General features: G+C 34.7%; 1 protein-coding gene across 2 annotated transcripts in view; it reads right to left on the reverse strand.

The window, feature by feature from the left end:
• CHD9 (chromodomain helicase DNA binding protein 9) overlaps positions 1-24,217 on the reverse strand; it is a 164,533-nt gene that overhangs the window by 13,244 nt on the left and 127,072 nt on the right. The window contains exons 24-36 of one of the 2 annotated variants that reach the window (XM_006897101.1): positions 24,113-24,202; positions 23,411-23,514; positions 23,029-23,146; positions 22,110-22,167; positions 19,937-19,979; positions 17,448-17,667; positions 15,580-15,782; positions 12,001-12,906; positions 10,984-11,144; positions 7,609-7,833; positions 6,496-6,664; positions 2,218-2,357; positions 1,881-2,102 (exon numbers count right to left, since the gene is read on the reverse strand). In XM_006897101.1, the coding sequence (XP_006897163.1) occupies positions 1,881-2,102; positions 2,218-2,357; positions 6,496-6,664; positions 7,609-7,833; positions 10,984-11,144; positions 12,001-12,906; positions 15,580-15,782; positions 17,448-17,667; positions 19,937-19,979; positions 22,110-22,167; positions 23,029-23,146; positions 23,411-23,514; positions 24,113-24,202 (2,659 nt within the window). Of the gene's footprint in view, positions 1-1,880; positions 2,103-2,217; positions 2,358-6,495; positions 6,665-7,560; positions 7,834-10,983; positions 11,145-12,000; positions 12,907-15,579; positions 15,783-17,447; positions 17,668-19,936; positions 19,980-22,109; positions 22,168-23,028; positions 23,147-23,410; positions 23,515-24,112; positions 24,203-24,217 lie in introns of both variants that reach the window. The other variant, XM_006897100.1, reaches the window with a different exon arrangement.

A 24,217-nucleotide genomic window follows, 5' to 3' on the forward strand; every position in this document is an offset into this window, starting at 1 on the left:
ATATATATATATATATATACACAAATCCCATATGTTAAAATAAGTATTTAGTAATAGAGAATATAGACTACAAAAAATTTCTTCTTCTGATACCTAAACATTTGAATATTCAAGTTTATTTCATTGGAAGTATATTTTTAAATGGTACTCTACTCTTCCATCTAACCATTCTATAAGAATAGTTTACCGCTCAGTTACTACATGAGATAAGCTATATAGATGACTCAAACTGACTCTGCTTTAAGCATACAGATCAAGCACTGTCAAACATAGTCATACTATGTTGTATAATTGAACACTTGTTATAGTCATCACACAAAACAAGAGAGCAGATGGAAGGATAAATTCTGACGTGGGTGACCAAGAAAGTGGCATTTAAGATGTGAGAGAAAAGGCAATGATACAAATAGAGTACCCTGCATTTTGGGGAGTAACATGTACTTCAAACTGATAAGGAAAATGAAGGGAATAGATATAGATCTATAACTACATAGGGAAGAGAAGGAAATGTGGTTAGGATCTGATAATAATCAGCTGTAAATGGCTAAGAATAGTTTCTATTCAATCAAAAAAACTGCAGAATATCCTTTAAAAAGGAAAAAAAAACCCTAAAACCAAAACCACACAGGATCATTATGAGTTCCCTGCCTTCTCTAACAGAATTTAAAATTTATGTTAATTGTTACTCTTTATTTTCTTTTTAGTTACAGTTCTGTGATCTCTTCTCATGTATTCTTAAAAAATATTAAAGTATTACTTTTATTTTACAAAAGGGAAACAAAAGTTATACAAGCAGCAAGTGGCAGTGGCAGAGACACAGTGAGAACCAATATAACAATAAAACTACTCTTCCATCATATTCTGTTCTGTAACTTCTACAAATGGTAACAAAGCAGTGTTTGCAGTTTATAGTTATTTGCAACCAGTCTCATCATTTCTTAGATACAATTCAGTTTTCTAATTTAGTCCCAAGGTTACTAAGTAGATAACTGAAGAAAAATTGTCCATTATTTTTTTAACATTTGATGAAGTTACCTGTTTAATCTTCCTATTGGTGACAGTACCTAACAACAATAACTGGAGGCAGAAAGGACAGCCTGGAAGCTGCACTGTATAAAGAATAAATGTCTTTACTCTTTTATCTTATAAAATACACAGAAGTGCTAGGATTGCTGTCATAAAATCGGGTACATCAGCATCTTATAGCAAAAGACTACAAATCAAACATCGGTTTCTCTGTAGGAGAAAGGAGGCACATGCTTAGAAGAGTTCAGTAAGTAGCATTTGGGGAATACAAATTAAATGTTTCTTATCTTTGAGCAATATAAATTCATTATGTATCTGGAGAAACAAAGTCATATTCCTTTAGCTTGAAGAACAGGTTACAAATACTTAAACTCTATGAATCTAGAACAGTAGTGTGGACTCTGAAATTACAATCTATTAGCAATGTGACCTTGAACTATTTACTTAAAATTTTTAGATTTCAATTTCATGATCTGTAAGTGGTTATGATAATGCCACTTCATAGGACTATTATTAATTAATAGAATAAAAGGCTAAGCATAATGCCAGAACTAAAGTCTCAATAAATGTCAACCATGATCAACCCTCATTACTTTTCTATAAACTGCCTGAGGGAAAGGATTAGCAGTTTTATTCTTCAGGATTTGATGTTTATTCAAACACTGCCATGACTAGAAAACCGGAAAAAGCTTTACTGTCCCATGGGGAAGATGGTAATTATTTTTTCTATAATTTTCCTAAATCTATGGAAGAAGAATTATTTAGAATAAACAGAAGAGAAGTCATGTTTCACAATTTTAAGTCTGACAAGTCATCCACATCAAATATAACAAGAATTTGAAGATGTCACCTACAGGAATAAAAGCTCCTAAGTCTTCCACATAACCTGGGTGCTCCTTAAGCCATTTTTCAAAGTCCTTTCTCTTCGGTGCATCATCACCTGCAAGCCTAGTCCCATCTTTGAGGTTAATAACTGGCACTGGACTTTCCGTATCAGGTATTCCTTGAGGTTGAGTATAGGAAAGAGCTGGATTCATCCCTGTAGCAATTTGTGAGGTGGTTATACCTAGAGTAACCTGTGGAAAAAACATGAAAATTTTATGTAAATGTTTTTTCCTTCTTTCTCCTCTATGCCTGCCTGTGAGCTATCCTGCTTGAGAGACAGTACTTTTTAATTACTGCTTTACTTACATGATTAGGTGGTTTGTTTCTATTAAAAAAGAGAATGTCAACACCTTCTACATTCTTCCTTCTTCCCCGTCTTTTTTTGACTATAGGCTGGTTGTCTAATACCATTCCATTGGCACCAAGGGCTGGCTGAATGGAAGTACCTGATCAAAGAAAAAAATGTAATATAATGAATGACAAAAGTATAGTTCTAAAAAAAAATGAAAAGTAATCCTTATTCTTATCAGATGGAAGTTAGTTCATAAATATCATAATTTAAGCAATTGTTAAAATAAACGCATTTCTCCCATTTCTCACTTAAAAATGTAAAGAATGATAATCTTTTAATATTATTTAATATATTATCTAGCGTCAAGGACTCTCCTTCATAGCATCGCTATGAGTTGCCTGCGACTCAACAGCACTTAACAGCAACAACAACAATGTATTATCTAATATTTTAATATACAGTTTTAACTTATCAACTGAAACTCAGAGACAGTGTTTTCAATTTTTTTCTTCTCAGTGCTATGCTAGTTTATCAGAAAAAGAGAACTAATTATTTATGTAGTGCATACATAGCTTAATTTGGTCACTCTTTGTTTAAAATATGTATTAACAGAAGTGATTTTCAAAATATTACTGTAATTTTAAACTAGAATTCAAATGGAAATTTAGCCTAATCTACTTTATAAAATTTCTTTATCTTGAATGTTAATATTAACAACATTTGAAATAGCTTCTTTCTAGTGAACGCCTAAAAGCCCCAACTACTGGCTCAACTATTAGCCAAAAGGCTTGTAGTTTGAACCCACAAAGAAATAACTCAAAAGGTCAGAATCTTGATAAACTCATGGAGATGTAAAAAACTCTTGAATTATTTGTTGAGAATATGCACTGAATATAGACTAATTAATCCATTCTATATACACAATTCATTGACACCAATTACTTTCTTCAACTTTTACAACTATTCCTATCCTCCTTTTTTTGAATTGTTACTTCTTCATTAACATAAATGTATTGCTAAGTTTCATTCTGAGCATTGAATGTATCATGGACTGCTAGAACAAACAAATTTGTCCTAGAGATGGTGAGAACAGGCTGCTCCTTGGAGGCAAGGATTCTGAAGCTTTGTCTGACATGTTACAAGGCAGGAATAGTCCTTGGAGAAGGATGTCATGCTTGGGAGGGTGGAGGGACAGCACAGAAGGGGAAGACCCTCTCAAAAAGATGGACAGATTCAGTGACTGGGGTAATGGGGACAGGTGTGTCCGAGGCAGTGTGATTGGCACAGGATAAAGCAAGTATTAGGGCTGTTATACACAGGGTCACTATAAGTTGCAGGCGACTCAATGGCACATAACAACAAGAAGTTTCATTCTAGTATTTTAAGTTGCTGTTTGTCAATTTGACCTTAATATAGTCAGCTTTTTAAACTGTGAGTTGAGTAACAATTTCTAAAACAATTGGATTTTTCATTCAGCCATTCACAGATACTTCGTTTTGTAATGTTTATGACATTCACCATGTAACAGCAAATTTCTTATTGACTTCTTATTTCCCCTAATCTCCTGCCATCAGGGCGTTATCCTTGGGCAAATGCTATACAGTAAAAATTTGGAATGCTTCAAGAATGTGTTTCACCCATAAGCAGGAACCATGCTAATATTCTCTTTCACACTGCAAATTCAGTACATGTGCTGCTGAAGCGAGCATCCAGGCAGACAGTTCTTTTTAGAACACAATGCTTAGGGTGGGTATTCTTTGCTAGCTAAAGTAAACTAATAAATGAGTCAAAATAAGGCAGAAGATGAAACTCCAGGTTTAAAGCTTAAGAAGACTTATCTCAAGGATGTAATTTCAGGTGTTTATTCAACTACTGTGATTTAGGAAAGGAAAGTGCTATCTGTAAGCATGAAAAAGAAAACAATCAAAAACATAGGTATTATTCAGCCAGCTTCCAGAAATTAAATCACAAATACAAAGTGTCTGGCACAAAGTTAAAATACCAAGTAAACAGAATTCTGTTAATACAATATTAAGTTTTGCTAGTTAGTGCTATCATCCTTTCCCAAAGATTCCAGGTAATTTATAGATTGGGATCACTAAATTTTCTCTTATTATAATCCAGAAATTATTATTGTCAGTGTTTTTATATATAATTCAGAGGGTACACAAAGATACAAAACCATAAAAATTTAGAATTTAACTATCATAACATTTAATTATAAACTGTTTATTTTTAATTCCTGCCTATTATCTACTTATATTCCATGTTCCATACAAGCCACTTTATATATGTTGTTTCATTTGATTTATATGACACTTCCATCCTACACCATCCCAATTTCCCAAACAAGAAAATACAGTTTTAAAAATTGATAACAAATTTGTCACAGAGTAAGATAAAACTAATTTCACATTTGCAGTTATTAAGACAAATAAGATATAATGCTTAAACAACAACTCTGTAGAATATTATGCTTGAGATGCTAAATATTTTATAAAAGAAATTTTAGGGGTTTATAATTTAGTAATAAAAGAATGTGCATATTTGAATTACAATGTATGCATGACTGACAAAATCTTAACAACTGGAAAATTACACTGATTATTAATAAATACATGAAACAGGAACTCTAAACAACTTATAACATAAAAGTATTAACTGTAGCACTGGAAAAAGTAATCAATTAAGAAGGACCAAATAAGATATTATCTCTACAATCTGTAGGAATATCATATATACATACATAAGAGGAATTCTGAAATTTTCCAAGTACTGCCAAGTAGCAATACTTATTAGAATATGGAAAAAGAATCCTTGACTTCATGAAAAGGGAAGATTATAAAAGAATTCAACAGTTGCATTTTGGGGCATTAGTGCTCTACTGTCCACACGTTAAGCCTCAGCTAATCCTGAGTTGTTACAGGACATTGCTCATCTTTCTCTTGCAGGGCAGCTGGTGGATTCGAACCTTGTGCCTTTGGATTGTCACCAGTGCTCCCTAACATTGAGAAGGCAGCAATCTCAATTCTAGGTAGTAAAATGTAAGGACACGAGACCAGAATAGAAAACAGTAAAGAAATAAACTTGGGATGTACTACTGGATGGCTAAGCAGCATGTAACATCAAGTAGGTATCTAATATTTCTTAGCTCAAATGAAGATATTACTATTTCTTAACTAAAACTTTCAAAAGATTAAAAGAATAATAATCCCAAACACAGACATGGTAACTTCCAAAATGAAAAATTCATCATATAGGAATACAATGGGTTGCTTTTCAAGACAGAATCTGCGTACTGGGAAGAATGGATAAAAGGCAGATTTTTGCTTTCTAATAAGAAGAAATGACAAGTGTTATGACAATTACATCTTCTCATGATTCAGGGTTACTTAATCCAGTGAGATCCTGGTACTTCAATTAATCTTTTAGAGATTAACTATAAACAGTTCTTTTTTAAAATTATTATTATTATTGTGTGTGTGTGTGTGTGTGTGTGTACTATCAAAACAAATCTGACTGGTACAGGAGGAGATTGCCCCTTCTTCTCCAACAAAGCATCTAGTGGATTTGAACTGCTCACCTCTGGGATTGCAGTGTAGCTTCTCACCGCTAGGCCAACAGAGCTCCCCTATAAACAGTTCTTGTAACCTATAGCTAGTTGGATTATATGACCTCTAAAAATTTTATAAAATGTGTAATTTAAAAATATTCTACCAAATGTCATTGCTTCATAATTTTAGTGTTTGCTTTTAAATTATGCATTTGCTTCCATGTTGAAATAATTTAAACTTTTAGCTATATAAAGCTAAAAATATAACGTCATCCACTGCAAATGAAATTGCCTTGTATACTTTAAAATGTCTTATTCATAGCTTCTACACACATTAAGATTTAAAAGCTAAAATAAAATAATACTGATTAATTTACAGACTTACGCAGTATTAAAGGGCAATTGTATTTTTATTAGAGGAGCCTTATAAAGAGGATCTGGAAATTGTAAGGACTACTATATACTAACATTATTTTTTTACCAACAGGCAGAATCAATTTGGAAAATTAACAGGAATGAGAAGGAAAGGAAAAGTGTGTAAAAATTAATAAATAAGCTGGACAAAGGGAAAGGCAATATATAGTAAGAGTTTGACTAGACTCTGTAATTAATTATATTTATCAATGGTCATTAATGTTACAAAACAAAATGTCTGCATGATTAAAAGAAAAATCAATTGTGATTTATAAATTTTTATTCAAAAGAAAAGAAAAAAACCTCTTTTTACTTGCATATTCACCTGATGCTGGCATGTATTTTGGGAAATTGACAAGGCCAGTCTCTGATGCGCTCTGAAGCTCGCGAAGGCGGGTGAGGTACTGCTGCTGGCCGAGGGCTCCATCTTCACTGTCCAGCGGTCTCTTCTGAGCAAGCCCCTGCTTCTGAAACGTCAATTTCAAACCACCTTCCTGTTATTATGAAAGGAAATGTTAAACCTTATTGTAGGATGTTAAGAGAATCTTTTTCTTATTTTTAAGGAATGAAGTAAAAACCCTAAAACACTAATCAAATTCTTGTTAAGAAATCAATTGAAGCTAATATTTTAACCAATTTCTAGAATGAATATTAAATTCCCTATGGTAAATGAGGGGGAAATCCGGACACTGTAAATATTATATAGTGTAACATGAAAATTTCAATCTTCTCTAATGACATAGTGGTAACGAGTTGCATTGCCAACCCAAAGGTACCTCGTTTAAATCAACAGCTCCTTCATGGCAGGATGGGGAATCTCCTACTGTGAGATTTACTGCCTCTGAAAACCTGGTGGTCAATTATGAGTTGGTTTCAACTTAGTGGCACATAACCACACTGTACATCTGAACACACTCAGCTGTAGACATAAATCTCTACATACCTCACTGAGACGGGATTTTAGAGGATGCTACCCATAGTGTGGACACTTACTATTTCATCTTTAAAGAATCTCATTAAAAATGGAATTGTTACTAATAACTGTGTATGCTAAATGTTTAAAACACAGAGAATGCACTAATATAGCATTTAAGTATTATAAAAAAATTACCAGCTTGGTTAGCATATGTCAGATTGTTTAAGAAAGCATCTGGAACAGCAGAAGTACTACTTTGAGAAGTATTAAGGAGAGAAACATTTAGTGATGATGCCACTAGCAAAATACTCCAGTTCAATAACCTGAGATAAAAAAAGAAACCAATCCGAACACTAGAAAAATAAACCCAAGTCTATGAAGGAAGTAAGAGTAAGAGCAGGCAGCCATCTGCAGGAAAAGCATGCTGCACACCGCAATCGCAATCAGGTCCTAGGGCAATAAAAGGAAACATACGTCTTTGATTTTCACTGTAAACTCCTTTTCTCGTACATGCTTCTTCACCTTTGACATCTGTGGTGACTGGTCACGTTCTTCTTTAACGCTTGCACCTGACGGAGTGGGTACACTGGGCTCACTGTATTCTGTAGCTGCTCCTGGACTGTCCAGCAGTTTTGTAGTGTAGAAAGAAGCCACCGTATTAGCATCGTAACTTCTTCTAGCCGAAGGCCACTTCCCTTTCAGAACTGTTTGACAAATACTGTCCAACCGGTTGATCATCACACGATCCTGAAGAATTAGGCAATTGCAAATTATAATTTCCAAATTAGGCCAGAACTTTGGGGATCAAGGAACCCACACATAATTTACCTTATACATAAAATCAGATTATTATTTAGGAACAAATTACATTTTGTGAGGTTCAAAATTATAAAGACAGTTTCTATGCTTCCATTTTTTAAATAATAAAAAAAAGTAGTAAAATAGCTTTCCTATAAAAACCAGAAAGCTATAAAAGATTAAAGTCTCCTTCAATCTCAACATTTCCCAATTTTACTTCTAAAGACAGAAGCACTAGAAACAATTTAACATACAATCTTTCTTTATATTTTGTTATAAATAAATCTACTCTAAAACATAACACTTTATCTTTCTCATAAAAACTATACTCTGTATTCTTCTGACATGTACCTTTAAGATATTACTTATCACCGTTCTAGATAACTGCAAGCATCCACGTTACTGCTTTTTTGCTAATGTCATGACAAGACTGTGCTGTCAACCCAAGGGTACAGGGTTAGAATTTGCCAAGGGCTACACAGAAGAAAGATGGGAAGTCTCCTAGCGATTAAATACCTCTGAAAATCCGCTGGTGGTTCAGCTATGAGTTGATCTCAACTTGATGGTATACAACATTATTTCATTGTTAAAGCTGAGCATCTTTACAGTATTTCTTAATTGTTAATTCAGAGGAAATGGAAAAATTTACTAGTTCAAAGACACAAATGCTAAGTTTTAAATTACATTTGCTTTAAATTTTAAAACATTTATAAGTAAACATTAAAATTTTATTTTGTATTACATAGTAAAAGGAATTATTACTTTGTATATAGACATAATATTAAAAATCTGATGCACACCCATGTTTATCATGCTTTGTTCACAATAGCAAGTGCCCATCAACAAACAAATGGATAGAGCAGCTGTGGTATATTCATACAACAGAATACTACGCTGCATTGAAAAACAAGGAACTCATGCAATATTATTCAAAATGGGTGACCCTGGAGGACATTATGTTGAGTGAAGTATCTCAGTCACAAAAGGACAAATACTGCATGGTGTTGGGAGGAGTCTGAGAAGGATGGGTTCAAAAATGTATAACTGCATTGAAACAGATAAGGGAGAAAACTGTTTAAGAGGGAAAATTATTAGGTATTTTTGTCATGACAGGAGTCCAAAGTGAAGGCTGTATAGTGGAGTGGACCTGGGGGGCGGGCTTTACATTATTTTACAACAATGAAAGAATTTTTCTTTTACTTTTCTACACCTTCTGGTAGTGTACTAGGTGGGGAGGGTTGGGAAGGAAGAAAAGTGCAACAGTGAATAAATAGAAATACAAAGTCTCTGTAAATTTTCATTGAAATGAATATAAATTTAAAAAATGTACTTTAAAAAATTTTTTAAAAAATCTTCAACATACTAGAAAAAGGATTATAGTAACTCAACCATAACTTTTTCAGTCACTGAACATATACATGCTAAAATGAACTTTAGGTCCTATGTTACAATGCCTTCAAGGAAACACAGTTAAAATATCTTGTCCCCCAACAAAATCAGCAAAGTTTAACATTCCAGCAAACAACAAGAGCTGGCGAGGGTGTGGAAAGATTGCAATTCTTCTTCACTGCCGTTAAAAATGTAAAATGTCACTACAGAAGGTAGTCTGGTGCTTGTTCAAAAAAGATGAAAATAGAGGGAGCTCTGGTGCCTAGTGGAAAGAAGCTGCACTGCAATCCCAGAGGTAAGCAGTTTGAATCCACCAGATGCGCTGCTGGAGAAGGAGGGATAATCTCCTCCTGTACCAGTCGAATCCAATTTGACAGCACACACACAAAATTTAAAAAAAAAAAAAAAAGATGAAGATAGAAATACCACTACTTGGAAAATGATCTAAATAGAACAGAGCCAAGACTCAAACAGATGTTTGCACATCAATGTTTATTGTTGTGTTATTCACAATAGCAAAGAGATGGATGCAACCCATGTAACCATCAATAAAGGAATTCATAGAAAAACTATGGAATGTTCATTCACACAATGGAATATTATGCAGCTTCAAAAACCAATGAACTTGTAAAACTACACAACTGGACGGACACTAGAGGACATTATGCTGAGTGGAATGACTCAATCACAAAAGGACAAAGTGCATAACATTCCTGTTATAAAACAGGACACAGATGGGGGTGTGGGGTAGGGAGAGAATGGGAAAAGAATGGATAATGAATACTGTCTGAAAGGAATACTGGTTTAGGTATTGTATGTATGACAACAATCTGGAAGAAGGGGTGCACTGTGGGGAGGGAAGGGGGAAGAAATTGTGCAACAATGAAAATTTTAAAAAAAACATTAAAAGTGAGGGAGCTCTGGTGGCCTAGTGGCAAGACACTGCACTGCAATCTCAGAGGTATGTGGTTCAAATCCACCAGATGCTCTGCTGGAGAAGGAGGGGGCAATCTCCTCCTGTACCAGTCAGATCTGATTTGACAGTATATGTGAAAATAATAAAATAAAAATAAATTTAAAAAAGGTTTAAAAAAACAAAAACAAAAACAAAAAAACAACTTTAAAAGTGAGTGAGAGGGAGAGATAGGTATATGGGATATGGAAAGACAGGATAATGGTGGACATGGTTCAAAGAGGACTAATGGGAATGACTGCATGAAACAATGTGAATGAAGGACAGTGTGCAACATAAAGCTTACAACTTTGTAAGCAAACCAATATAAAATAAAAATGTAAAAAAGAAACAATCTCTTTAACAAAAAAGCCTATGATTGGCTAACATGTTTTGTTTTTATCTTTAATGTTAACATGTGTAGTGACCTTTTTGAAACATCTTATGGTTATCTCGAGAAACATCCACACTGGGTAGTCCCTGCTTAGGTGGTACAGTCTGTACTGAGTAGCGCTGCTGACCCAAAGGTGGTGCTTCCCTGGTGATCTGAATTCACAAGCTACTTCACAGGAGCACGATGGGCCACATCCTCCCGTTCAATTCAGAGTTTGATGGCACTGACAGGGTTTTACAACCCAGTTGATAGTAATAAATGCCACCCTAAATTTTTCAATGACTTATTTTTTTTTTAAAGAATATTAGTACTCGTAATATAATACTTAAAAAACTGATTAACTGATCAATAATTACTCACTTACCTTTGGCCAATATGATGCTGCAAGCATATATCCACCTTGTAAGATGTAAGCAGACTCTTGTGCCCCATTGTTCATCTGGAAGCTATCCTGAGTCTCATCCTGGGTAGTGCTCAGTGATGCAATACTCTCTTCGTCAAAGGCTTTCATGTGAGGGGTACCTTCTGCTAAGAACAATGATTGCACAAGACTGTGTAAAATAATTTCACACACACACACACACACACACACGTATATTTAAAAGTAAAAAATGAAAGATGAAAACTGTAACTTAGAACACGATAGAATAATTGTTCAATTTAAAATTAGTGCAAATGCAAAGTAAATGATGTTAAGGAGGGTAACATTTTTTTAAAAAAGCATTCTCTTCTTCCTGAAAGTACGACCCTCAGTGAACTTCCTACATGTGTTCCTTTTACACAGGTGAAAACAAGCAACGCTGTCTTAATAAAAAAAAAAAATAACTCCTGACTGAAATGTATCTGAACAGTGAAGATAATATATACTTGATGGGGATACCATGGTACCCTAAATGACTTGAAATTGGACATGTCCCTTTGGCAATCTTGGAATTTAGGCCTATGGATTTGTGATAGAGGATTCTTAATGTGGTCTCACTTTCCTTGTCTATAAATTGCGGGACACATGCGAACAGGACCACTTAATACTACTACTGCTGATAAGATGGAGTTTCCAATCCTGGTCTTCTTTGGATGAGTGCCAAACCAGGCTTGTGCTAATCTGGAGAGTATTTCATCTAATATTTAATACTAAATTTGAGGCAATCATAGAAAAAATTGTTCTGTGAAACCTGTAATTACGGCTGGCTAATCCATTTGTTCAATTCTGGCAGTGAAAAGGAATAGGTACCAGTACTTCCAGTTTCCTATACAGTGTCCATCTCTTAAACAATGCATACATATGAATTTTAAGCTAACAATGTTAAACACACTCATCTAATTGTCCTTTCCGTTTGGAATTTTGTCTGAAGAAGGGCAAAATATATTTTTAAGTACATACCTCGTTTTTGGACTTCCTCTTCTTCACTGTCACTCTCTTCTGAGGATGATGAAGAGGAAGATGAGGAGGAAGAAGAGGAGGAAGATGACGAAGCTGAAGAACAAGATGAAGAGGAGGAAGAACTAGAGCCTGATCGTGAGTGGGAACAAGAAGAGGAAGAGGAAGAGGAGGAGGAAGACGATCTGGAAGAACATGATGACCTGTCAGAATCCGAATCGGAATCTGAACTACATTCTGACCGTCTTTTGTGGACCCGATGTTTCTTAGATGGTGGGTTTGGAGTTAGGGGTTCGGTTCTGGCTGCAACCATGCGTCTTTCTGTTTCTCCTTTCCCACCAGATTTCTGATCTCCAGTAGCCTGTGGTAAAACACCATTCTTTGGACTGACTGGCTCAGATTTTATTAGTGTCTTGGTTTCCTCAGAAGATAAAGATTCTTCTTCAGAAGACTGAGGCTCTTCTTTAAGGTTTTCACTTTTAACTTTCACATCATCTAGAATTATACCTTTAGCATCTAGAAGTCTAGGGAGAGAGGTAAGAGAGGAAGCTGAAAGTGCTACTTGATATTGCTGTAAAAGTGGGGTAGAAGTCCTGGAATGAGCCATCTTATTTTGACTGTAGTTCCTTTGTGCTGCCATAAATGATAGCTCAGGATCACGGAGAATATGATAGTCTGTTCGGCTAACTCCATGTTTAGCAGCTCCAATAAGCAAATCTCTATCATGAGGGCCGCATTCCCACCAGATGGGTAAATCTGGACTTGGATGGCACAGCTTTAAGCGTTCAAATAACTGTGGATGTCGCAGAGCCTGTTCCCGTACTTTCCTTAGAAGTTCAATGCGATACAAGGTTCTAGAAGCACGTTCTTCTGTGATTGGCTGGATAAAAATATTTGGATCCACTAATTCTATATTGAAAAGAGAACAAAATATTAAATTGAAGAAGCAGTAACTATTTATTTCTATGGATATACTTTCAAGCATGCTCATGGACAAAAAGGAATCTCCCAAAGCCTAACAACTAATTCATAAAACTTATGTACAGATGCAATGTAAATCCACTGCCATGCAAATCAGGGCTATTCCAGTATTTACAGATGTAATACAAATATGCCACTCATGCTGACTGCGAGGGATGTGTGCTGCCTCTTCAACAGTCCACTACACAACAAATGCAGATGGATAATTTTGCTTTTTTCTTGTTTTAGGCACAAGAAAAATATCTACTTTGGATTTATTTCTCAAAACCAAATACTAACCCAGCTATTTGGTAAACATCAAGTGGCAACAAGAGAACTAGCAAAAATGAGGGGAAGCCCTGTATTACTCAATATGCTTCTGCTGCTTTTGTATGAAGTTGGTGTTGGGAGATGTGGGGAAAGGAAGCCCTTGCCCCTCCCAAATATGAAGCCTGAGCAAAGGCACAAAAGACAGTAAAGACTAAGTTCTGAAGGGCATCCACAGCCACGGAAAGATGTACATATTACCCACCTGAACTCAGCACAAGACGCCAAGACTACAAAGGCAATGCAAATACTCCTGAAAGAGCACCACTAGATAAAACAAGCTTAACCACTACACCATCAAGTTCCCCAGATCCTAAATCAGCCATGAAGAAACCAGAACATTACACTTGTGCTTACCATGGATGTGAAGGTTAAAAAGCACCAGATTAAGCAAGCTGTGAAGGTCTATGACATTGATGTGGCCAAGGTCAAAACCTTGATCATGACTGAAGGAGTGAAGAAGGCCTATGTTCGACTTAGCTCCTGACTATTATGCTTCAATGTAGCCAAGAAAATTGGGGGAACAGAAAATGTGTCCGGCTCGCTATTTATTTATAAATAGCATTTTAAAAATATATACATTTTCCTCATTAAACAAAAAGAACAACAAAAACTTTAAAAAGCCCTCAGCTGAGGATCACCTTATGTTGCTGTGTTGCTGAATTAGACCAACAAATAGCTGATCCTCTAGTGGGTTTTCAAAGGCTGTAAATCACACAGGAGACTTTCACATCATTCTCCTGTGGAACAGCTGGCAGATTCAAACAACAATCTATTAATTCTTTAATATTTTAAAATTAGGAGAACATGTATTTAAAATAAAGAGTACATTACATTTTCTTAAAGTAAGTAATGACAGGTAAGCTCTGGTGGCAAGAATGCTGCACTGCAATCCCAGAGGTGTGTGGTTCAAATGCAACAGATGCTCTGCTGGAGAAGGAGGGACAATTTCCTCCTGCACCATTCAGTCAGATTTGACAGTAGACACATACAAAAATAATAAACTTTTTTTTAAAGTAAGTAATAATGAAGAATTTACTTTTAAGAAATTCTTTATGAGCAATGACTAGTTAATATCTGTCTTAATCTAAGGGAAAAATATTTGTCCAAACTTCCTAAGGTACAAATAAAAATTATTAAACGGTACTATATAAATAAATGTTCAGTCTATATTTCTTAAACTGCATTAAGGCAACTCAAGTAAAGCAGTGAACTCAAAAGGCACCAAGGGGAAAAAAAAAAAAAGCACCAAGGGATTTCTTGAAATTTTGAGGGGGAAATAGTAACAGCTAAATAAGCTACTAGCCGAAGTATTTCCATATTAACATTAGATCAATTTCCTGCCTTTGTTCAGATAACTACTTCTTGGGTCAATATAAATTTTAAATGAACACAAGTAAATATTCTGGCATTCTCACTGTTTATAATGTTATCTATAACTTATGATCCACACTGTCAAATGTCTTTACATAGGTGACAAAACTCAAGTAAAGATCTTTCTAATTCTCTGCTTTCAACCAAGATTTGTCAGAAATCAGTAATGTTATCCCTCATTCTATAGGCTCTTCTGAATCCAGCTTGAATTTCTGGCAGTTCATCAATGTTTTTCCAAACGTTTAAAAATAAACTTCATGAGTATTTTACTGGAATGTCCTAATAATGATATTTTCAGTAATTTCTGTACTCTGTGGGATAAGATTTTTTAAAAATTGATTAACAAATATATGTCTCTCTCCCTTGTCAGCTGTCCAGGTAACTCAATTCCAAATTTCTTGGCATAAGCTAGTGAGCATCTTTAGGGCTATACCCTATGTGTTGAAATGCCTCAATTGTTATTCCATCAATTCCTGGCTGGACCTTCTCCAAGACATATCTGTTTGTTCTTTTGACAGTTCAATGGACTATTCAGTACTATTATCCAACACAGTTCAAAAGCATCAATTCTTCTTCTGTCATCCTAAGTCATTGTTTAGTGCTCTGAAGCACAACAAGTAACTGAAAAAATCATGGCCTGAAACAGGTGCAGGCTATCTTTAATTATAAATCTAATGATAAACACTATTTATTGAAAACCCAGTGTATACCTTTAGTCTCTATAGATCTCATTTTAATCATAGGATCAAATAAAAGGCGGTCTTTCAGCTTGGCTCATTAAATTTTTGACAAATGGCCAATCTGTTGGATTAAATGGTACTGAAATTCTTTATAATAGAGATAAGTTAGACACTTCAGAAATTTTGAGCTTCTTAATGTTGACCAAAACACAAAAATGAAAGGAGAAAATTACATACAAACCTTCTTTGGAAGGAAGACGACAAACTCTCCGACACATAGACATGAAAGCATACAAATACTTCTCCAAACTATCATCAGTTTTCTTATGTAGTCGAGCCATCGCTCTAAATTTTGTCCAATCAAACTGGCCTCTATCAGGATCAAATACCACTCCGAATGTAGATACAACTCTATAAAAGTCAGCTTCTTCTCTTCTTGTCCATCTGTTTTGAAATGAGGTAAAAAAAAAATATATATATATATATATACACAAATCCCATATGTTAAAATAAGTATTTAGTAATAGAGAATATAGACTACAAAAAATTTCTTCTTCTGATACCTAAACATTTGAATATTCAAGTTTATTTCATTGGAAGTATATTTTTAAATGGTACTCTACTCTTCCATCTAACCATTCTATAAGAATAGTTTACCGCTCAGTTACTACATGAGATAAGCTATATAGATGACTCAAACTGACTCTGCTTTAAGCATACAGATCAAGCACTGTCAAACATAGTCATACTATGTTGTATAATTGAACACTTGTTATAGTCATCACACAAAACAAGAGAGCAGATGGAAGGATAAATTCTGACGTGGGTGACCAAGAAAGTGGCATTTAAGATGTGAGAGAAAAGGCAATGATACAAATAGAGTACCCTGCATTTTGGGGAGTAACATGTACTTCAAACTGATAAGGAAAATGAAGGGAATAGATATAGATCTATAACTACATAGGGAAGAGAAGGAAATGTGGTTAGGATCTGATAATAATCAGCTGTAAATGGCTAAGAATAGTTTCTATTCAATCAAAAAAACTGCAGAATATCCTTTAAAAAGGAAAAAAAAACCCTAAAACCAAAACCACACAGGATCATTATGAGTTGCAACTGACTAGACAGCACATAAGAATAAACACACTGCAGCTGAGTCAATTCCAACTCATGATGACCTTACACTGAGTGTTTGGTGCAATAGAGATTAATTTAACCTTTAGATATTGGACTTTTTCTCTAAGAGAATGATGGATAAAATTTCAGATAGAACAATTTAGTACTGACAGACTAACTAAAGGTAGCCACAAAGTCTTTGCCACGTTTCCCACTGAGAAACAGAATGAATTTATTTCCCTTTCCCTTAAACTGGCCTGGCTCTAATGTCTGTCTGTCTACCTACCGACCTTCCTATCTGTCTCCAAAGAAAACGGCAGTAGCGACACTTCTAGAAACATACTGGCCTAGTTGGCAGCCAGTACTGTCTGCCAGCCTTGAGTCCATTTCAAACCGTTGAGTCATCCGAGTACCATAATCAACACCAGACATGGGAGCAGAACTACAATCCAAAATCATGAGAAATTGCAAATTGATACTGGAATAGAGGTCACTACATTTTGGGGTTATCATGCAACATAAGTAACAGAAATATTATATACAAAGGTAATGATGTACAGCTTGTAGGGATAGCCATAATCTTGCATTTCAGACTTAGTAAAATCCTGTATCGCAGTGATTATGCTACAAGAGCAATGATTTTATATCCTAGAAAACATCCAAAGGCCCAGGATTAACAAAGGGCCAAAATTATGTGTACACATTTCTGTTTGCTCCTCTAAAATTCCAAGGGTTCATCCTTTGTATCAAAATAGAAATAGACTTATTTTCCATATCAAGTTAGTTTCTGAAAGTATTTTAATGCAAAATAAAATAGTAACTTAATTCATTACAAATATTTATATTAAATAAGGGACTATCTATATGTGCATAAATTACTGTGCATCAACCAATTTCTCTACTTATACATGATTTACACTAAGGAAGATAATCATATCTGTACAGATTTAAAATAAACAACTGTACATTAAAAATCTAGTACTATTATCTTACCTCTGCTGTCTTTCTATCTTTGCTGCCATTTTTGGATTAACAGTGGGGTCTTCATAAAGAGGCTGCAACACACTGGTAGGCACTGAGAAAGAGGGTGCAATCTGCTGGATTTGTCTGTTTTTATTAGTACGCTGATATGCAGTGATAAGACGCCTCAGCCTCGTTGTTAAAGCTGACTGAGTAGGCCAATAAACTTTATCACCTTCCATCAATTGACCATCTGTGTTTAAAGAAACTTTTGTCAATAATCAAAAGAAACCCTAATCAGATACTACAACAAGGTTCTCTCATTAGGAAGAGGTTTCCTTTAACTACAGCTTAAAAAATATTTTGAGTATTACAAACAGCTATAGAGAACTTACAGAGCATCTCAGAATAAACTGGCCACTGCCATATAAAGAATTACAGCGGTGGCTATTCAAAAGGCCCTTCACTTTGACATAAAACTTGTGCATTTCCAGATACTATAAAAATTATTTCAATGGCTTAACTTAAATAAAAGAAATAAAAGAAAAAATATAATTCAGGACAAGTTTAATACTGTAAAACACTTACAATTGAAGCCTACAGGATTGAATTAGAATCAATGTATTTTAAAAGTCATTAGGTTGTTTTGGTTTTATTATTGTTAGTGCTGCCCAGTCAGTTCTGACTCAGTAACCCTATGTACAACTGAAACACTACTGCCTGTGTCATTCTTATAATCTCTTCTGTGTTTGAGTCACGGTAGCAGGTGAGGTCATTCAGGTTTTTCTTTTCCACGACCCTCCTACCAAGCATGAGGTCCTTTCTCTAGGGACAGGACCCTTTGAAGAACATACTTAACTTTGAAATCCTTGATTGAAGCATTCTGGCTGTATATATTCTAAGATGGACTTCTGGAATTCTGTGGTATACTCTTTGTTTTCCAACACCACAATTCAAAGGCACCAGGACGTCTTTGGTTGTATATATTTATTGTTCTACTTTTACAAGCATATGAAATAACAGAAAATATGATGGCTTGGCTCAGGGATCCCTCAGTCCTCAAAGGAGGAATGTTAGATAATGCTAAATGTTATAATATGTTATCTATTCTGCCAGGATTCATTTAGGCTAATGCTTTTTCACAGTCAATAAAACACATGTACATATCATGCAATCTATGCTTTGAGACAACATTCATAGGATGTCAGCAATGATATTCTTAGTTCATGTCCCCTTCTGAATCTGGTTGTAATTTCTAGTAGTTTCTTTAAATAAAGTCCCCTAAGGAAGATCTTAATTGAATATGATATTAGTGGTAATTTTTCTATGATTTCCAAATTCTGGAAATTATAAAAAAAGATAAATCTTTCTTTCACAAATATACATCTCTTCCTATTGGTTGGCTAGACAGTTATCTTCCCAAATTTCTTAGCACAGATTAATATTTCCAATGCTGCATCCAGGTGATGAAACAATTCAATTAGTAACATGTTAATTCCTGAAACTTTGTTTTTCATCAATGCCCTCATGCAGCTTGGACTTCTTTCAATTATCCATATCATCATTTCTTAATCATATCTGACCAGTCAAAATGATAAAACCAATAATTAATTATTGTCAGTATGTTACAAAGAAACAAACTTATAAAATCTAGTATTACAATGTTGTGCCTTTAAGTAAGGTGTTAGGAGTCAGAAAAACAGTGACTTCAAACAGAGCCTTGCTAGATTCTGAGACAGCTGCCAACAGCAAAAGTCTAATGAACATCATCGCTGTTCGTAGATGTAGGAACAGCAGCAGCATCAAACACCACCAGCCTTGGAAAAGACATGGGAAATGATCTACTTTCTCAGTAGGAAGTGTGTCATGTCAATTTTTGAGGTGACTTGCTTATCCACCCAGTCATTTATCCCGTCGCTATCATCAAACACCTCCAGGATTGGAAAAGACATGGGAATGTATCTACTTTCTCACCAGAAAGTGTGCCATGTCACAGTTTTGGAGGGGACTTGCTTATTCACCCAGTCATTTATCATGTTTTGTTTTACTGTGGTAGAGGACCCATTTTGAGATCCAGGACAAAACAGTATCATGCTTTTTTTTTTTTTTTCACTTGTTACATAATTTCCTTTTGCCTGCTCTATACCGATTTTCTGATCTAGGTGATATTATGCATTTCTGTAGGTTAACATAACATCATGAGAACATAAAATGGATTAAAATATAAACCACTATAGAATTAAAAAAAAATTCACCTACATTTATTCACACACTCTTTGCTGTGAAGTTGGGAACTGACTCACAGGGAAGCTCTGGTTGATGTTTGAAGGCTAAATCACACTGGAGGAGTTTGTCCCTCGTTTTACCATGAAGCCGCTGATGGATTTTGAACAACCAGAGAGGTGCTATCTTTGGGTTATGATATATGCTTTCAGAACTCTCCTATCTACACAAAAATTGGATCTGATAGTTAAAAAAAAATTTGCATTTATAATAAAGCGACATTAAGAAATGTCATTTACCTGCATCTGCTATAACAAGATCTCCTGGTGAAGAAACATCATCCTATTAAAAGAAAACAGACAATTGTAACATGCTACAAGATATATAGGTAAGGGGAAAATCAAAGCCTCCTACATTCTTGGACTTTTTAAAAGTGTGAATGAGTTTTGCAAAACCAACTTCATCTTCATTATTAATCTAGTAAAATTATTTCTAATTCCATGCTATCATTTTACACCTCTGCATTACCTCCACACTTTAGACCAATTGTTATTTGCTAAAATGACTAATGGTCTATGATGTGTGGGCTGCATGAAAGAGGAGCAGTTTGAATATAACTTGTGAGAAAGATGAAGCAGTCTCTTCCCATAAAAATAGGCAGCCTTAAAAATTGATAGCGGGTGGCTAGTAGTTTGGGTCTTTAAACATTTTTGGATGTTTAGTATAATGTTACTATGTTTTTCGTGCAATGTTTATCTGTAGAGAAGTTCAAAGCACTGCAGGAGGAAAAGTGTTTTTACATCTTGGTCTGGAGCTCACCACAGTTCCTGTACCACAAGACAGTTTTTCAAAGTTTGCCCAAGGTCTAGCGCCAGGACAGCAGGTAGATTTCTAAGGCTCAGTAAGCAGACACAGCCACCAGCTTTCCCTGGTACTCCTGCCACTGGGGATAGAGGTGGGGTACTGCTGAGCGTCTTTATTGGAAAAGGCTGCAGCAAACCTTGACCTGACGCCCTGGAGGGTGAATGTGCATAGGTGTGGGAGGAAACAAACTTTAGGTAGCCAGTAGGCCAGGGTTCATGGTGGGGAGGCTGAAGGGTGTAAATGGTGAATGTATAGCTTCCTCTTCCCTGACTAGTACATACACCATATTCAATGCTTTGGTAATTTCCCTATAACATATTTTACATAAAGTTTCTTCTTTCACACAGTATCTTAATCTGCTTCTCCAGCAGAATGCTTAATATATTTACAAAATTTAGAATTTAGTTATCTTTGTATTCTGTTACATATAATTCTTTTTCATATCTCTCTAGTCTTTTTTCAATCACAATTTTACATTTTTATTTAGACTGTAGGTTTTCTTTTAATTTTAAAAATTAATATTCTTTTTTGAGAGAAAGTTTACAAATCATATAGATTATCATTCAATCCTTAATATATATTTTGGTTGTAACATTAATTAAAATTGATTATTGTATATAAATGATTATAATTTTTCAAACTCATTCTTTTCCTTTTTGCTTCTAATTCCTTTATATCTTTAATTATTTAATATGATATTATTTCCTATTTCAGTAGATCTGAAGTTCTGTATGGTCTCATCTTACAATTAATTTTATTTGCTAACATTCAGTTCAATTGCAGTGAATTATTTATGTGTTTTTAAGTCTTGGATTTTAGTTTCATTTTAAGAAGGGTTTATCTTTAAGATTCAAGAGTACTTTAGACAAAAGTTTTCTCTTCTAGAGATCTTTTCTTTTTCCTTTTACGAGGTATTCGGGTATTTCTTTCTATTATATTGCAAGTAACTAGAGTGTCTCTTTATATTACTATTTGACAAGAGTGATTCCAGATCACAAAAAGAGAAAATATGAGAAGACAAGGCTGAGAAGAGTTTTACAGCTATCACAGCAAGTCCTGTACTATGCTCTCACTAACACTATAAAAGTCCTCACTTCCTTTCTTCAGTTTTATAGATTTTTTTCTGTCTTATCATCCAGATTTTACTTTCCCTTTGGGCTTTTATAAGAAGAGCACTTAGAAGTATGCTTTGGTGGCACAAAACAATTCTTTAAGCACCATACTCTATTTCAAAGCCCTTTATATAGGAATTCCTTTTATAAAGGCATAGTTCCCATCTGTTACTGTGTTCTGGTGTATAGCATCAAGTTTAACAGTGCTAAATGCTAACCATAACCCAACACACAGGAGTTCCAAAGGGACCATATACAACGGCAAGCCTCCTTCCACCCACAAAATCAAGCCAATAAGATCAAATTCACTTAGGTGGTAAAATGAAGCAAATTATGAATAATTATTTGCATGGTTTCTCAGCCAAAGTTGATGACTTGGCTAATCTTATGAAAAACAAGATTTACAATGAAAACATACACAGGAAAAGCATGCAACAGAAAAAATAAACAGAGGATAGTGGAAATGTAGGGTTTGAAAGGACGACACAAAGCATACCTCTATGTCATCCTTAAAGATAGCTGGGGCAGGTTTATATTCTGGATCTTCCACATCCCTGTTAAAATATAAATGCTGTAATTCAATATGACAGATTTCAGATTTTTCTCAAGTAGATCAAAAAAGAATCCTAACGGAAGAATCGGCTTTTGAAGGAAATGTTCCGAATCTAGTTTTTGAAGTCACTGTGCTGTAGAGACAGGAGTCCAAGCCATAGTGTAAAAGCTGTTACATGGCAGGTAAAGGGGACACTGCTGAAGATTACTCTTTTTTTAATTGGTGTTTTTAAAAATTTGTGTTCCATTCAAGTTTACTGTCTTTTTTACATAAGGTTATTCTCAAATATAATTACATCATAATACTCTCTTTTAGTAAAAAATAAAGACTTTAAAGCCTAAGCACAACATCACATTTCTCTTTGTAATATTTTTCCCTGCTTTTATTACCTCTTGTGTCCCTAGAACTCTTTTCCCCCCATATTAGAATATTTTATCTACTAGCAGCACTTCCCCCAAAAGAAAGACTTGCCACTTTCACACTTCAGTTAATCCTGAAGGTAGAATACTTTGTCACACCACTGACTGAAGAAAAACAAAATAAGATGTTAATGTTTCACCCCAAAGTTGTGTTTTTATTCTGCCCTTAACAGCTCAGTGGGTCACTGACAAAAGGGGGAAATATTATATTCTTAATAGTCACCATGAGATAATTAGAAAATAAAGGACAGGACTTATCAAAAGAACAGGTAAGGGGCAGTTCCAATTTCAGCCTCGTTCAGGATCATTCTCTGCGTATGGGTGCTATTTTACTGTAACACCATTAGCTCTTACTAATTCTCTTACTATCTTACTATCATGGACACTGAATAGCTTTATACTGAAGAGCAAGTAAAGAATCTATGACTTTGAAATGTACATACCCATCCATATAATCATTTGCTCTCTGTTCTGCAGCAACTGCTTTCTCATCAGGTTTCCCCACTCTTTCCAAGAAGCATAATGCTGGGTCTGCTCGAATGGTGTTGTATTTTTCATAACCTGGAAATTACATATGTAGAAAGGAAACAAAGAAAATAGGTCTATCAATATGTAAGTATTCCTGGCACTAATGGTGGATATGCTCTCTGGCCTAACATTAGCATATGTTAAAATGATGTAGGTTAAATATGCTTTCTAGAAACAATCATGTGGCAGTGTTTGATTCTAATGCTGCAAAAAAGAGTAAGGTGTCACAGGAATAAAGATGTAATTTGGATTATACTATAAAACAAAAGGATCCACTTTACTTCACTTCCAACTTACCATGCTTAAAAACTCCAATAAGGAGTGATTTATCAGCATCAAAATCCCACCAATCAGCAGGAACTTCTGAGTGGTCTGGCTCTGGGACCCAAACATCAATGTCACTTTAAAAAAAAAAAAGCATTATATACCCTTATGAATAAATTTTAAAAATGTTCAGAGGTGTTAATAATCTAAACCTAATTTCTAAAGCACTGTGAACTTTCTTTAAAAGGAAGTTAAAAGTTTATTTCCTATTTTAAGGATTATTTTATGTAATTACCATGGTTTAAAGGTAATACACAGTATCAACCAATCCAAACAATTTACAAAGAATCACTAACAATGCACAGGAACCCTTGATTTGGCTTCCGGGGGTGTAATTTATGTGTGAGGAGACTGAACATCTTGTTTGCATGGACTTTTCAGTTAGCAGACCAATAATATAACACTTCTCACATCAATAAGACAATAAAATAAATGACATTTTTAAGCTTAACAGACGTTAGTTTCAATTATAAAATTTCATGATAAAATTTTCTTAAGACATGCCTACTTATAACTTTGGAAAGCCTATAGATAAGGGTAGTTCCACTCTGTTCTGTGTAGACACTATGAGTTGGAATCAATTCAACAGCAGTGGGCTGGCTAGGAGTATGCAAATTTATGATAAAATAACTTGCTTTGTAATTGTACTGAAGAAACACATATTCTTTCATTTACCTTGCATCAACTCCATCAAATACTTTCTGACATTCATTTCCAATAACTTCTTGCTTTAGATAATATAGCATTCTCACACGTAGTAAAACCCTAAAAATGGAAGAA

Source organism: Elephantulus edwardii, unplaced genomic scaffold, assembly GCF_000299155.1.
Source record: "Elephantulus edwardii isolate Elephantulus edwardi_28Jun2011 unplaced genomic scaffold, EleEdw1.0 scaffold00201, whole genome shotgun sequence".
Classification (NCBI taxonomy): Eukaryota; Metazoa; Chordata; class Mammalia; order Macroscelidea; family Macroscelididae; genus Elephantulus; species Elephantulus edwardii.